The sequence below is a fragment of the Rhinolophus hipposideros genome, assembly GCF_964194185.1.
Source record: "Rhinolophus hipposideros genome assembly, chromosome: 25".
NCBI lineage: Eukaryota > Metazoa > Chordata > Mammalia > Chiroptera > Rhinolophidae > Rhinolophus > Rhinolophus hipposideros.
This window is the reverse complement of record NC_138071.1, coordinates 22,545,868-22,562,696: the sequence shown is the minus strand read 5'-3', so window position 1 is coordinate 22,562,696 and position 16,829 is coordinate 22,545,868. Positions and strand designations below refer to the sequence as shown.

At 40.9% G+C, this 16,829-nt stretch overlaps 1 protein-coding gene across 1 annotated transcript in view; it reads right to left on the bottom strand.

Moving 5' to 3' along the window:
* LOC308492962 (maltase-glucoamylase-like) overlaps positions 1-16,829 on the bottom strand; it is a 172,235-nt gene that overhangs the window by 37,594 nt on the left and 117,812 nt on the right. The window contains exons 60-69 of the mRNA XM_081038512.1: positions 15,239-15,358; positions 14,253-14,337; positions 11,913-12,030; positions 6,759-6,930; positions 6,103-6,219; positions 3,446-3,600; positions 3,217-3,301; positions 2,244-2,300; positions 1,646-1,770; positions 727-815 (exon numbers count right to left, since the gene is read on the bottom strand). Coding sequence (XP_080894638.1) covers positions 727-815; positions 1,646-1,770; positions 2,244-2,300; positions 3,217-3,301; positions 3,446-3,600; positions 6,103-6,219; positions 6,759-6,930; positions 11,913-12,030; positions 14,253-14,337; positions 15,239-15,358 — 1,123 coding nt within the window. The remainder of the gene's footprint in view (positions 1-726; positions 816-1,645; positions 1,771-2,243; positions 2,301-3,216; positions 3,302-3,445; positions 3,601-6,102; positions 6,220-6,758; positions 6,931-11,912; positions 12,031-14,252; positions 14,338-15,238; positions 15,359-16,829) is intronic.

Sequence of the window (16,829 nt, the reverse complement as noted above, 5' to 3'; positions counted from 1 at the left end):
GCTCTTCCCTTTTGCCATCCAGCTCTGCTTACCCACATTCTACCCGTTTCTGTCAAACAGCCACAAAGCTTTTCTGCACATGTGAAACCCACGGGAAGGGCTCCCTCCTCTGAACTCCCAGGGCACTTTGAAGGACTATTTTGCTGGCGTTTAAAACATTTTGATTCACACTGTAATTGCCCAGATTAACAATGCACATATCCTGCTGGACCAGGAGTTCCTCGAGGGCAAACTCTGTATCTTACTCATCTTCATGTCCCTTGCACACAGTGCAGTAAGAAGGACCAATCAATATTAATAAATCCTGGAGCACAGGCAGGGCAGGGTTTTTATATAATCACAGAGCATAAGCTTATGGGAGGTACTTATATGGAAATCCTACAGTGGAGAAACACACTACGCAAATGAGATACTTCCTACTCAACAGTAACCAAAGCAGTTATTTTACAAGTCTACCCGCAAAATGTGTTATTTGGTATTAATAACGATACCCAGAGGAGAGAATAATTAAACTAAATCCAATCATGTCTGTTGCTTTGGTAGAGTCGAGAATACAGCAGCTGCTCATTTGAAGTCTATTTTAATGTATGATAATTGGCTAACCACACTTCCGAAGAAATTGATTCTAAGCTACAGAAATCGGCATCGATGACAATAGGGTTTGCGCCAGCCCGCGGTGACTAGTTTCACTGGGCACTGCAGTGATGGGACCATAAGGACACATACTTGCAGACACACCGTCATCCCAGTACAGCTCGCCCTTTGCTTCTCTCTTATAGTCCAAGGCAATAATGAGTCCCAGGGAATTCTTCCGACTGCAAAAGAGCAATTCTCAGATTCAGAGAATGAAGAAGAGATAGAACTATATTAAACCAGCTCCCTGCATGCCCCATGGACATAGAATCTCAGTGTCTACTCTAGAAGCTGAGTATATATTGACCTTGTATGGAAACATGGAAGCTGGGAGTGAGTAGACAGCAGAGGTTAGTAGTGAATGAACCCAGGGAGAACAGTTGAAGGTGAGGGTTCCTACTGAAAACTAGGTTTGTGATAATACCAACAGTTAGCATTACTGGATACATACTATGTACCAGGAACAATTCTAAGTGTCCTATGTATATAAAATCAGTTACATTGTTTCAATCAAGCCTCATAATAACTCTAAAAAGTCAAGCTATCATCATCCCTGGTTTACAAATGATAAATAAAAACACAGAGAGGACACAGTAACACATCTGGTATATCGTATAGCTGGGGCTAGAACCCAAACTTTCTGGCTCTTGACCTTGAAGCTATGTTGACTTTCATATGATAACTTTCGTCTCCTATTTAACTTGCGTTCTCTCACGCCTAAGGAAATCTACTTGAGGACAATTTCTGACCATAAGGAAATCCTCATGGGTGATTGTTTTGACTGTTCTTATAATCTGATTCAATCCAGAAGTGAAATGTAAAGGAACTAAGGCTACACTTACTCCCTGCTAAATAAAGACCAAGATGCCAATTTGGGGCCAACCTTACCTTGAAAGATGGGGAGGAAGATTACTGACTGGATATGTCTTCCCTTGGTTTATCTACTTTTCATCCCTATTGTAGCCCTTTGGAGCAGAAAAGCCGTCACCCCTTAGAAGAGTGAGGAACTTACCTTGTCTCTGTGGTTGTGTTTGGCTGCTGGGTGGGAAATATGTAGCCCCCTCGAAGGTGAAGTCCTATCTTATCAGGGGGCAGTAGCATCTCCACCAATTGTTTCCTCCATTGGATGGCTACTTGCTAACAAACAAAGGAAAACAGATTAGACAATAGGCCCTTTGGGCTATGTGGAACCTCAGAGCCCTTGTGGTTCAGCGGCCTCATTGTAAAGAAGAGGAAAACAGAGAGCCCAATATGAAGTGACCTGCCCAAGGCATACAGGTAGTAGATAGCAGAGCTGGGTCTCCAACCTACCCTATTCCCATGCTGTGAACCCACAACTGGGCTTTAATTCTCTCAGTTTTCACCGCCGAAGTCCTATTACTAGTCCTGACAGCTGCGTAACAGATAGGTGGACATAATGAAAATTCCCATCAGCCTAGGCCAGTTCTTCCAATGATTTCACTGTACATTTGGGAAGGCCTTCCTCACAGAAAAGTACCCACAATCGACTGAATGTGAGAGCTCGTACGATCCCAAGCTCCCCGCACTGCAGCCTCGGAGCCTCCCTCTGCCAGAGGCCGGTGTGTGGGCCACGCGGCTGCCTCACTTACTGTCTCATAGTCGTACCAGATGGCGTCTGGTATGTATGCCTTCACTCGGTCCACACCCTAGGGAAACAACAATGAGCAACAACATCAACACAGCCCTTTCCCGTTTACACAGGAACTCCACACGTGGCTGCCTGTGCAGATCTCAACAGTCCTGAGGAGGCTGGGGGCCTCCCCTCCTACAAACAGGAACGCAGATACTCAGACGGGTCGGGCCGTTTCCCAAGTTTGTTTTGCTTCGAGGCTCCAGACCTTTCTAAGAGAAGCAGAGACGATGGGCATGCACTGAGTTACCTGTGTAATCTGACAGGTGGGCAGAGACTGAAACAGCCAGGCCCCCAGGAGAGCCTTCCAGCACGACCCCTTGCTAGTGAGCAGGACTTGCCATGAGCTGGTGTGGTGTAAACACCAGCAACACGAGTATGTTGGCAAATTTGCATGTTTCTACACTAATTGCCATAAAACAGACCCCTCCCCCACACGCCTCCCCTCATCCCTGCCCCAAATCACACTCAGGGAGGGTGCTGCAGTCCCTGATCCATGGACGCCCTTACCCAGCACTCCTCTCTCCCTCCCTGCTCTGCTCCCTACCTCTTCTCTCTGTCTAACTCCAAGAGCATATCCTGTTCGTTCAAAGGGAAACATGCACAGATGGCCAGCCCAAGGCCTCTGGAGCCCTGTCCATGTTCATACGCTTCAAGGCGAAGGCTTTGATGTAATCTTGCCAAATGGAAACTGTTTCAGTTTCCATTTCCATTTCCATCAACTGCCCAGTTTCCAGAGGGCAGTTGCCCTCTGCCAGGGGAGGCAGAGGGTCCAAGAATCATGAGTTTTCTAATTTCTAAACTTTCATGATCTCTCCCTCATTTATATTCATGTTTATATTTAAATGCAGCCCAAGAGACCCAGGCCTCAGGGTGTAGAGCCAGGAGAACAAGGGTGATATCCCACCCCATGGTTTAGATTATAAACACACTTCATAAAGAACAGGCGTGATGAGGAGTCCAGGCCCCCATAAGAACTGCTCGTGCACCTCCCAGGTAGCTGGGTCCTGGTAGAACCTGGAAAACAAAGAGGCAGGTGAAGGCTCCATAAGGGAGAGCAGTACATTGTATGGCAGCAAGGTCCTAATGAACCTTGTTCCTACGAACAAGGACAGTGAAATTATGATGTGAAGGGGAGGCTTTGCAGGTCAGGAAACTTACTCATGGACCAGCGGCCTCGCTACAGTCTCGCCATAGGTATGGGCGCGGTAGAAAAGGGTGTAGAGGTAGGGCAGCAGGGTGTAGCGGATGTTCAGATAATGTCTGGAAGAAATCAGCAGCTGAGAGTTTTCACCAAACGCAGCAGGGTCCTGGTCCTACACAGGAACAGAAGCAATTACTAAATATTTCCGTCGTGTTTGAAAAGCTCCCTTCTGACAAGAAGTTTTCTCGAATGAAAGCTGCTATGTTCTCCACCTTGAAGATGTCAAAGCATTTCCAGAACGGAAAGGATCTTGGGCCTAACTCCTTAAGTTTATAGATGAGAAATCCAGGTCAAACATTACGTGACTTTCCCAATGTAAAACTGCAAGCAAGGGGCAGAGTTAAAATTGGACACGTCTTCCAATACAGATCCATGGCAGCCTCGGGGTGATAAAGGAACCCACAGAGATCACCAAGGAGACAAAGTGACTACAGGGGGCCCTGCTCCCCCCAGAGCTGCTCCAATTTATTTTATACATTGAGGTTTCTCATAATACTTCATTTGGCAAGTAATAAAGTTGTACTACTACAAAAAAAGAATTTGAAATCCATACCCACACATTGCTATAATCCATCATGATCTATAATCCATCTTTTCCTTTCCATGCACTTTTATGACTTCTGTCTAGTTTGTAATATTTCCACCATCAAATTTGTTTTATTTTCTCTATCCCAAAGACAGTGACCTCTATTTGTTCCTCAATACCCAAAGTGAAAAGAAATCACAAAGACAGTGGTTAGTAGATTTCATCCAAGAGCAAAGAAACAGCCCTTTAGAAGGGTAATCTAATTTTCTTAGGACCCAGGAACCAAAATTTTCATTCAATGATGGACACTCATTTTGTTCCTTTTCCTTGTACTTGGAAAGATGCGACGTATATGTACATCATATTTAGACTTGTCATCCTGTACTGTATATTGTATCACTGGGATTAATTTTAGAAAAAATGATCTGAACGTATTCTTTCCTTTTGTTCCCTAAGTAGCCCATTTTTCCATTTCAAATAGAACGACACTGTGAGACCAATCTATGCCTCCAATGCAGGGTTCAATGAAAACCCTGAGGCCAAACACCAAAGAAAATACCACTCAACAGTCTCCATCACTCTGATCTCCAACTTAAAAAATCTAGAGTAGCACAATCTACTCTAGTGGTCACGTGCCAGATGGGGCTAGTAAACACTTAAAATGTGGTCAGTAAGACTGAGGAACGGAACTTGTCATTACATTTAATGGTGGTTAATTCAAATAGAAACCTAAACACTGAACTGATGTAAAATAGTTTTTATATTAAACATAATTTTATTGTTTGGTAGGATTACATTTCACTCCAACTGCTGAAAATTTAGCTTCCAAATGAAGATGTACTGTAAGCGTAAAATGCACCCTGAATTTTGAAGACTTAGTATAAACAAAAGAATATAAAATAGTTCATTATTAATATTTTTGCATTAAATACAGGTTGAATTCATAATGTTGAAGGTATATTGAGTTACCTAAAATATATTAAAAAGAATTGCTCCTGTTTCTTTTCACTTTTTAAATGTACAGTTAAGCACCCTCGTGTGGCTCTCATTATTCTGTTGGTCCGCAGGAGTTGAGAGGAGAGAACCAAGCACCATAACCTAGCAGCCCCAGTGATCTGAGAACTCTTATCTGTGTGAGTCCTTCCAGGCCATTTCTTCAGGAAGAGCACCCGGCCTCCCTGCTCCCAGCCACCTGCTTAGAACGCAGAAACGCTGCTTTATCTAGGTCACAAATGGCTGGGAGAGCCCAGGGATCAAACACTTTGAGGATCCGACTGCGAATCTTTCCCAGGTTAGAGACATTGATAATTGGACAACGTCAAGAACTAGAGAGAAAATGATTATCAGTAAGGTACTCTAATGAACCCATTAAGAGGCAAACCACTCAATCTGAAACAAGTTGCAGATTACTTCATGAAAAGAAAGGGCATTCCACTTTACTTGCTCCTGCCATCACTAAGCATCTCCCTGAGGGACTTTCAACCCATTTTATATACTCACCCATCAAAAATGTGATTTTGCATAGAAGAGGAGAGAGATGGGATGAGTTATGAGAAGTAGTGGGGAGTGGCCTCCCAAACCACTTAAAGAAAGACAGAATGTAGTAACAAGGTGAAAATTATTTTCAGGTCCCTGGCCTGCCCCTCCCATATCTAGGAGTGGTTTCCTTCACATTAACCAAAGTAAGGTACCAGTGGACCCCAATTGTCCCATCTTAGATAAGGTGGTAACAGAAGTGATAGCAGCACCATAGAAACTTTAACAACCCTTCTCACCTTCACTGTTGAGTTTCCAACAATAAAACCATTATATCATCTATATCTATCTATATCTGTATCTGTATCTATATCATCTATCTATCTATCTATCTATCTATCTATCTATCTATCTATCTATCTATCTATCTATCTATCTACCCTTTCCCACACACCCTTACCCCAGTATCCTGCTTTTTAGGTCTATCACCCAAAATGTATCTATTCTGCTCCTGCACTTGGGGCCAACCTGTAGGAGTTTCTTCAACCCCTCTTGGAGAACAATAGATCAGATAATCCAAGAAGTTCTCAGCACTTCTCCTGGGGACCTTACCCTGAAGCCGGGCCCATTGTGGTTCCTTGAAAGCGGATAAAATGCTCCAAGTTGCATCCATCTTGTGCAGAGTTCCTCTGTGACATTTAGTGTATAACCGCAGATGTTGGCACCAACCTGGAGAATGAGCGCACATATGAGCACAGTGATCAGGGAGGGAGGAGAACGTGTTGACTGTATACTGATGTGACAAGGCAAAAGAGAATCTCTCTTATTTCCATCATTCCATGACTACAGAGGCCCTAGGCTTTCAGGGAAAAGTCCCAGCCAAGGGGGAGACAGAAGCAAGTGTGCATCATGGATAGGTGAGAGGAAGACTGATTGTTATATCAATGGCTCACCCTCACTATTAGGTTCCCAATTTCATACTTTGCTACTCACTGGTGCTCTGCTGATGGAATTTTTCTGTGATTCTAATATATTTTACTTACGGTTCTCTTTCCTAACTTCAGAGATCTCCTGGATGGCAACCCAATGATGAAATGTTACCATCCTATCTTCAGAAGGCAGCTCACACCACACATAAAAATGGATTTTTCCAATACATATCACAGGGAAACATATGCTCCTGGGTTTTCAGACACCTCAAAGATTGACCATGGAAAGAATGTCAAAGGGCAAAGCTTTAAAGCTCCTTGGTTGACAGTGAAACTCACCATGGGGATGCCAAACAGATTGAACTCAAGGATACTAGGGATGGACCATCGGAGATCATCCCATGTGGCCGCGTTGTCCCCCAACCAATGAGCAGCAAATTTGCCAGATCCAGCAAAAGTAGAACGGGATAAGATGAAGTTCCTCTTATTGTGGAAGATCTGCTTCAAGGCCCTGAAAAGGGACACAGTCAATTGAACATAAAGTGAGCTGGGGATGTCTAGGACTTCCCTATACCAAGAGCAGCAATGGGCTTTCCAACCAGAAGAAAACATCAGGTGTCATCATCCAGAAAACTAGATTACTAGATTAGTAATCTAGATTACTAATGAGAAAACTAGATTAGTATTTTCAAGAGCTTCTTTCTCACGTCTGGGTAAGGTTTCAGACCTCCTATAAGAGTGCAAACCTCTCCAGTCCAGCTCCCCAAGGAATTTCTCTAGGCTCCTGTTCTCCTGATTATGTTTCCTCCATCTTGTTGGATCTGGTTGTGCTCTGGCCCTTTGGTTGACAATACATTGGAACCATGGGATCTTGGCTTGATCACCTTCCTCTAGAAAATGTGTTTCCAACGTCCCTTGGCTACATGCCTTGCTGCCCACTCACAATCCTGTTTAGCACAATACTTGCTCAGGTGGGAACCCTGTACCTGCTGCTTGCCTTAGAGGAGAGTTTGTATACCAGCGGGGGCTCTGGGTAGCTGGGTTCCTCTGAAGTTTCAGAACTTATTGTCAGCAATTCCCAGTGTTAGCAAATCTTCATCTAGGCAAACCCATCTTAATTGAAATAAATCAGTCTCCAAAGATGACACATGATACTCTTTATGAAGTTAAAAGGCAATTAAAATAGAAAATATTATTTTCATTGTATTATATATAAAAGAGTACATATCAAAAAAGCTATATGGAAAGGAAAGGGAAGGAATTCAGAAAGGATGGGGGTGGAGGTGGGGTGGGATAACAGACAATTAGATGTAGGCTATTTTTCTAGCTGTTATTTAGAACATTCTTTTTGCATAGGAACTTCACCGAAATACCTCTCCTTGCCTTCTTCCACGCTCAACAGTTCACGCCTTCCTTTAATGTTCTCAAACTGAACAATAATGCAACAACAGGATGGTAATACCTGAGCCACAATTGCTTCTAGGTCGTTGCAGGCAAGCTCTTCTATCTTTCCTTCCAGTACATGGTCTTGGACAAGCGTACCACCAGGCCCTGGACAATTCCTCACTACCACTGCCCCCAGTACTTCCCCTCTTCGTATTGCCTCAGGGTGTTATGGGCAGTGTGTAAATTCAATGCAAAGTGACTCAAATTGACAGAAGGGAGAAAATTCTGAAGTAGAAGACGGGTTTGAGGAAGTGAAGTGCTCCATTCTGACAACTGAATGGCCAGAAACAGAGGGTTGAATGGAGGAGAGGACTCGTTCTCCAACTCCTCTCCTTATTTCTCCCTGATATGGACTAGCAGATGGTTTCTTTTATTCCCACTGGCTGGAGAGTTTACCGCAATCATCAGTCGTGCAAGAAACACACGCAGGTTATATAAAGTGAAAGCGAAACAGGGATGAACTTATCTGAGTTTACCGTTTAGAGTCAGGCCATATGGTAACATGGCTCAGATAACAGTCTGGGTTTTTTTACAGCTTAGAGGAAAAATAATATTCAGAGGTCCTTAAGTCTCCATTTTGCATCTCTCAGGTTTGGCCTATTTATGGTCTTGATCTCTGAGAGGATCTGTTCTCTTCCTGCTTTCACTCCAGAGAGAAGTGAATGTCATTCTCTGGGTAGACCAGTAACCCCTGTCCCCAAATCATATTTCCAGCTAAGGCTGAGCCAGATATTCATCAGATCTATGACTTCAATTCTCCTGATGGCCAGTTCCTATTGGATGAATATTTTATCTGTTTTTTTAACCAACTCTGCCTGATACCCAAGGGCCAAGTTCCACATATCTCCACTGTTCTCTGGGAACTCAGACCTTTTAACTATTAACCATAGCTATAAGAACATATTAACCAACCCCATCATGATTTTACAGCAGTTTTATCATATAGAGACACTAGCGAGCGAGCAATTTGAAACTCTCTTTCCCTCCTCCTGCCCGACCTGCTCCTTCTTTTTCACCCTGGTCACTTATTCACTCTCTCCCCCACCCCCACCGTCCATTCTTAGATAGAAGCATCTAAGAGTCACAATAGATCAGAACAAGAAACGAATGTGGGAAACATCAATCCAAGTCTCTCATTTCAAAGATGATGGAAGTGAGTCTTATTCATCGTGTGAATTTCCCAGGAAAAATAGAATGAGATAGAAAGAAGTCAGAAAAGAGAAGATAACAAAATGAGACATGTTGAAGCTCTTCTTTTAATGAAATAAAAAAACTTGCGTTGACGGGACAAGGACTCTCTCACCTGGACGTCCAGCACACTATTAAGTCATGACGGCAAAATGGTGCTGGAAAACAAAATAAGCACAGTCTCTGCCTCTCATTCATCAGATCCCCTGTGGGTCTACTTTGCCCTTCTCGTTTTTCTCAGTCCAGGCATTTGCTCAAAAAACAGCGTTTAGTACACACGCTATTCCTCAGGCTAAGTATACAGGGGTTACTGTGTCCTCAGGGAACTTACAATCCAGCAAGACAAAAAAGCAAATATTTAAAAATTATCATGCAAGGTGTTTGCATAATAAGCATACTGCAATATCAATAAAGGTAGTGCAAATAAAGGGGGAGATCATCTTTTCCCAGGACCATCAGGAGGTTTTCCAGAATTAACATCTGAGGTGAGGTTTTCAAGGTAAATGCATGTTTGCAAAATGGACAGGGTGGGGGTTGGCATGCCATACAGAGAGGACAACACGTGCAAAGACGTGGGAGAATGAAACAGCATTTCAATGTGGGCACAACAGCAGTTATAAAATATGAGGAGCAGCAACGATGAAAGAAAAATACTAAGAAAGGGTTTAGTTATGAAATACCTTACAATTTTGTGAGGGTGACTGGATTTTATTGTATAGAAAATAGCAAGCCACAGATGATTTTTCACTGGGGATAGAAATGAGCAGATGTATGATTCAGAAAGATCACTTTGACAGCAGTACAGAGTAGCGCTTTTGAAACAATAACATGCATTCAATATACCCAGGGATCTTGTTAAAATGCACATTCTGATTTCCAAGGTCTCGCGTGAGGCCCCAAGATGCTACATTTCTAGTATGTTTCCAGATGAAGCTAGTGTTGCTGGTCCTTGGACCACACTGAGTAGCAAGAGTAGAGGATAGATTAATGGGATATAAAGCTAAAGTCAGGGAAGGGAGACTATACACGGGACTAGTGTAAGCTTTGCATGAACGATGATGATGACCTTAGCTAAGAAGTGGGGACAAAAGGCAACAGTTATAGAAGTGCTTTAGAATCAAAAGGATCGAAGACTGATTATAAGTGAGGATGTGATGGAAAAAAAGAACTCAAGGATGATACCAAGTTTCTCCCTTGGGAGTCTAGGAGAGAAGGATGGTGTCCCTACCAATCAAGATGGGGAATGTAACAGTTTCAAACGTGATTAGCCAGACTGGAGGCTGGGCAAAAACACGTCACAGAGTAAGGTGCATGGTATTAGAAGTACTATAAGACATCCAAGTAGAGAAGGTCAGAGGGTAGTTTTGGATATTGGGCTCTGAAAAATAGGGAGAGATCTACGCTAGAAATACAGATTTTAAAATTATCAGAATAAATTACAGAAACACCTGAAAAGGAATAAATTACCTATACGTTGGCAGAAAATGTAAAAAGAAGCCTGATGAGGGACCCCTAAGACTTATTCATGTGTCCTGTTTGGGAGACCACCTCAGGGATGCTGTGGATGCCTGGTCATGGCATTGTACACCAGAGGCTGGACATTAATGAATGCCAACTATAATTTTATGTGTATAATGTGATGGCTCGGTGTGAGGTCGGGGTGGGGGTGGATGGGGGGAGGGGGGTTCACGGTGTGAGGGATGTAAAAATAAAATAAAATAAAATAAAACAAAATAAAATAAAAATAAAAATAAAAAGATCCAGATACAGAGGTTGAGAAGGGACAGCTGGGAAGAGAGCAGGAGTGACAGGAGAGGGTGGTGTCTCAGAACCAAAGGAGCCAAATACAAAGAGGTGGTCAGTGAAGTCAAATAAAAGAAGGACTGAGAAAAGTCGCATAAAGTCCCATCAAAGTCTCGCTGCCCCTAATCCCCACTATGGAGTTCTAGAAACACCAGAACAAAAGGAAACAAGCAGAGAAAGTCTAAGACATTCTTTCCTAAGCCACTGGAAGGTCCCCAACAAATCTTCCAGTACTTTAGTTTCCCTGTCTGTTTTGCAAATTTAAAATTAAAATCTTCTTAAGCTTAGCCCCAAATTTCTTGCTCTTTTAGGTATAATGATTATATTTTACCAAGGAAGGAACGTGGTGGGGGAAGTTCGCAGGAAGATACTCCTCAATTTACAAAGTTATCAGCAAAAAAATCCATGTGACAAAGTATGAAAAGGACTGAATACTTTGCAGGAAACATCTGTTGCTTTGTTAGACTTTCATAATGAGTGATGGTGGTGGTGGTGGTGGTGGTGATGGTGTATGTCTTGGGAGACACACAGCGGAGACATACAGAGGACAATTGAGAGGAAAAGTGGGGCAGGCAATGAAGAGGAAAGCTAGGATGGTGTGGTATAAATTGCCAGATAAATACATTTTTAATATAATGGATAATTTTTAGTATAAGTATGTCCATTGCAAACTTAACTGGGTGTCCTGTATTTTTATTTGCTAAATCAGACAACCCTAGTGTGATAATCATAGCACATTCAGTAATAGTACCCAAGCAAGGGCTGACTTCTAATTGGGGGAGTGGGGTGTCTAAATCCCTTGCTCATTCTTGCCTGCTAGTATCCTTAAAACCATTAGGTTTAGGATAGGTTCCTTCGTCACAAGCCAGTCAAAAATAATCCTGCACAGGACCAAGGGATCAGATGAGAAGACCTCTTACATAGCCTGTAAGATCTGAGTTTCTAGATCCCGATAATTACAAAACATATTTGAAAACTATGCATAGAGATGACAAGAGAAACCTTCCATTTACCAGCTCCCCAAATCTAGAATTAGGGAGAAAACCAAGTGCTTACAAGTCTGTGGCTCTTGCCATCAAGTAGCCATACAAGCTGTGGACATCATAATGAAAGCTCCAATAAAACTCGGCATCCATGCAGAGGGTTCCCGCAAAAAGCATGCGGTCCAGAATTCCTGTGGGGAAATAAGCATCAGTGAGGCAAGTCCTCTCTACCAATTCTAACAAAAATAACCACCATTGGTGTCCCGGTTCCTGTACCTTCCCCACCAATCTCCACTTGACAAAAATCCTTTCCAGATTTTAAATTCTATCTTAAATGCCACCTTCTCCCTGGGGCCTACACTGACCCCTCACTGAGATAAATCATTAAAATTAATTTGCATTCCCTTGAGCTCACAAAGGATGGTGTTGAGTGGAGGTAACCCAGAAACAACTCAGAACAATGGGAAGTTGCTCTGAGATGGAATATAAACAAAGTACACACATATATCTACATATATTTAATCAAGGAGAATTGAATGTATACAAATATGAGGACAGTGAACAGGGAACATATTCACTCAGATCACAAGCATTCACACCTCAGTTATACTTTTTTTAATTTTCAAATGAGAAATGATATTTAGGTAGCTTCATGAATAAAAACTCAGCTCCTGCCTCTAGAAATCACCATTATTACTGTATTACCCCTTTCTCATGCCTAAAATGCTCAACATTTTCTGTCTTGTGTCCTTCCATTTTGTTCTTCCCCTTCTTCTCCTTCTAGACCAATAATTGGGGCCATATCTGCCCTCCTTCATGAAGCCTTGCCTATTCACAGAAACTTAGTCTGAGGCACAATTCTAGAAAATGGTAGAATCACGGAAGACTGAGGTTGAGTTTTTCCCACCAGCCCAATAGAATAAGCGTTTGCAATGAGAAGTTATGTTTAATTATAAAACATAAAGAAAATAATATTTCTGGTACAGCTCAGTTTGTGAACTTTGATTCACAATCACTTCAGTGAAAGGAACAGACACTAAGATTTTCCACCGGCAAAGGTAATTTATTTAAGTCTTTCTCATGCTAATGTGTGCTACCTAATCCTGAAAAGGTGAAAAGCAGGTCAGCTATGAGGCAAAGCAGCGGGTCATATGCAGGTAGACAAAATGTTTGCTGGGAGGTAAGGAATGGGGTGTATGTCAGAGACAGGCAGAAAGTGAGGAAATTACAGTGTTCTGTAGAAAAAAAGATTAGTTTTGGCTAAGAAGAAGATTAAGAGATTAAAAGAGAAACATGATAAACTGATCCACAGTGAAAAACGTTGGGGGAACATAATCTGAGCTGAGAAGTATAACTGGGGGAAGCAAACCATAGATTTTGCAAGTTAATCGGTTTGAAGTCAAAATTCCTTCTAAAAAGTTTTCCACTCCTTCAGTAACCAAAAGGCGTAAAGAAATGGCTAAGGCTTGGCGCAAGGGAGCAAGTGAAGTGGACAAACCGGAAGAAACTGGCTGAGTCTAGACAGATGTTCACCAAGCCTGTGCCTTCTTCCTGAGAGTATGAAATTATATTTCACATTTTTCCTGGAAGTTTAGCTAAGACTGTGTATTTGGACTCTGGTCAAAGAAATGTGGGCAAATTGAAAACAACCCAGTTCCAGTCCTGTCCATAAAGCTCCCTCTACCTTGTCTCTCCTTCACCTAGGAAACTAGAAACAAGGGACTCCGAGATGAGAGAATCAGGCAATGGAAGTAATTAGATTCCTGAGTCACTGCTTGGATGAGAGCCAGGCTCCTCACACTGGAATGTTATATGAGCAAAAAACAAACTTTTATTGTGTTAATCCACTGAGACGTTGGTGTTCATTTGTTTCCACAAACACTATACTGTTTCCCAAACACACACACATTCTTTCAAAATCAGGGACTGGAAAATTGACTGACTAGAAATGGGATTTATAAATAAGAAGAACTAACAGGAACCACTGATGCTTTAAATTATCAGTAATGAGATAAACAAATACACCAAAAAAGTTAATAGAATTACAGATTTAGTCCAACAGAAGTAGTTTGTATTTCCGATATTCTGATATTCTCATAAAGTTTAAAATTGAACCATGCACATAAGAGGTTTGGAGGAAGCAAACAGGATGGAAGAATGTAGTACTCGAGAGAGGAGACACAACCTCTCTATCCCAAGGAGGTGTGACCTTCACCACACACTTGCCCTTGGATTGTAACAGCAAAAAGGTGGTCAGAGACCAAACAAAGCAGCAAGGTCTCCAGTAGAGAAGTGGTCAGAGGGTTGGGGTGGGGGCATCCTTTGAACTGGGAAGTGAAATTGCTTTTGGCCACACTGAGTTCTTTTAAACATGGCTCATGGCTCCATCATTTGCGAACAGATGAAAACTTACGAGGAGTGAAAGGAGGATAGTTCAGACTGTTTTTTTCACATTGATGATCAGAATTTGGGTAAAAGTTCGATATTTCATCCATGTCCTTCAGAGACACAAAGTATACAAATGGAAAATGTTACTGACATACAGTTAGTTGTTGAGGAAAGCTTACTGAACTAAAAGCCAGATATCTGGGGTCTCTTACTAACTGATTTTGGGATATTAAGTAATCTTCCTAAATTTTCTTGACCTCTGTTTCATCTTTTAGATTTAATTGTATCTAAGGTGCCTTCCAACTCTAAATGATATTAGGCACATTTCATGTTTTCTACATTGATCTCAATCATTTAAGTAAGAAATACCATTCTAATGGCTGATTCTTACCTTATTAAGTTATGCTTTTATTGTTGCTGATATTGTTTCAGTATTGTTTTAAAGAACCTAACATAGGATGATATTCTATTTTATAATGTCCTATTTTTTTTTTATTATACTCAATGTGGGGCAAGAAGAAGATATAATTGAGATAAAATCCATGTCCTTAAAATATGTTAAAAATAGCTGATGCATGATCCTGCTAACAAATAAATTTTCAAATTTCAAAGAAATTTTCCCATCTGTATCCTCTAAAAAATAAAAGGGGTTCATTAAATTCTTCTCTAATGATTAAGTTTAAATTTAATGAATCATTGTTACAAATAATAGCAACTGTAGTTTCTAATAAAACAGTATTTTTAAGCTGAAAGACAGTTAATGGAAGAAAAAGCTGAGACTAAGAGAAAGCAAAAGACTTTCTCAAAAAGAAATAACCAGTTGGTGGTAGATTGAGAATTAAAATCCAGGTTTTTGAGGGGTCTAATTTATTGCATACAAGTTCAGCATTATGTAAAAGGATTTTAAATACCGCTATGTGAAACTATTTTATTACAGGTTGGGATCAAAGTTCATTTCAAAACTTGCACTATCCATCTCCAAAAAACTTTGATCCTGGAATAACAACTTACAATCCACACTCCATCAAACTCCAGAGTTTTATGAAACATTTTGAACTCTTCTGTCCACCACTCAGTACAGACTGGATTTGTATAATCAGGAAAGACGATGATGGATGTGTTGGGAGGCCCCTGAAAAGCAAAGAAAAAGAAGGTGGCTGTGATTGTTACTTTGTTCAATGGTTTACTCATGCATTTATTGCTGGCTACTATTTCTTCTACTAGAAGTCCCATGTATCTTGTCATTTTAGAATCAAAATCTGTGACTCCTCCAAAACTCCAAATCATAGATGCAAAGAACCAATGGGAGAAAAGAGAAATGAAAAACAACCGATTCTATAGTTAAGAGGCCATCATTTTTTTCTATGATTAAAAGAAAAGTACAATTTCAGTATGTCAGGCCAATTGGGAAAAGAACTGTTTAAAATACTGGAAAGTCTAACTAGATAAGGTTTAGAAGGGGATGATTGAATTTGTTTAATGTGTTGTTAATTAAAGGTCATCTAAAACCCGCTTTGAATAATGTTGTTTATAAATATGTTGTTTTTTGGCATATGAACAAATGTTTTTTAAATGGTTAAATGAATTTTGTGCTACTTACTCAAATCAAATATTTCTTAGTCTACCTTCTCTTCCTATGTATTCCTACCGAAGATTAGCTTTTAACATTTTCCACAAATAACACAAAAATATAACCATAGCCAAGTTACTGAAAATTCTGAATTGATAGGATACAAGCTTTTGTGCATAAATTCTTGCTTATTTTCCCCCAAAACTTATAGGTTGTCATTTAGGGACAACTTTACACTCAGGGAATATAATGAATATCTTATGTTATCTGATCTTATTTAGTTACCCATCTATCATCTCCTGGTTTTTTGTTTTAGGTGATGGGGCACCAAATAATAATCAGAGGTAATAATCAAGCTCAGAAACAAGTGATTTGGCAAAGGAATCACCTACACCACCATTCTACCTGGAGCAGGCCTAGGAAACTTCATTCTAACCAAATTCCTTTCTAATTAACCTACACCACATCTACTACTACCTCTGCCAACACCCACAACATCTCTACTACTACCTCTGCCAACACCCACAACATCTCTACTACTACCTCTGCCAACACCCACAACATCTCTACTACTACCTCTGCCAACACCCACAACATCTCTACTACTACCTCTGCCAACACGTAAGATCAAATGATTCATGTTAGCTACTGGTCAATGAAGCTATTAATAATTCTCTAATTAAATTTCTGTGCTTATATGTCAATTCCTAATTACATACCACTCCAGGACTACTGACAATGACTCACAGGTCTGGATAATCTACTTTTTAGATAAACAATTTTTATGTGACCATGGCCTCTGAGTTTGTAGGTGCATATAAATACTGGTCTGTCTGATATTTTAAAAATTCATTTCGAACAGAACAGTAAACACAAAGAATTAGTTTGGAAAAGGAAGGAAATGTCTCTGTGGTTTTACGAAGGGTTAGAATCAATGAAAAAGAAAGTAAATACAATCAAGTATTGTAAACAAAATCAATGATAGGAATTAAGTGAGCGGGTATGGAAGGAGGTATCAATAACCTTAAAGAG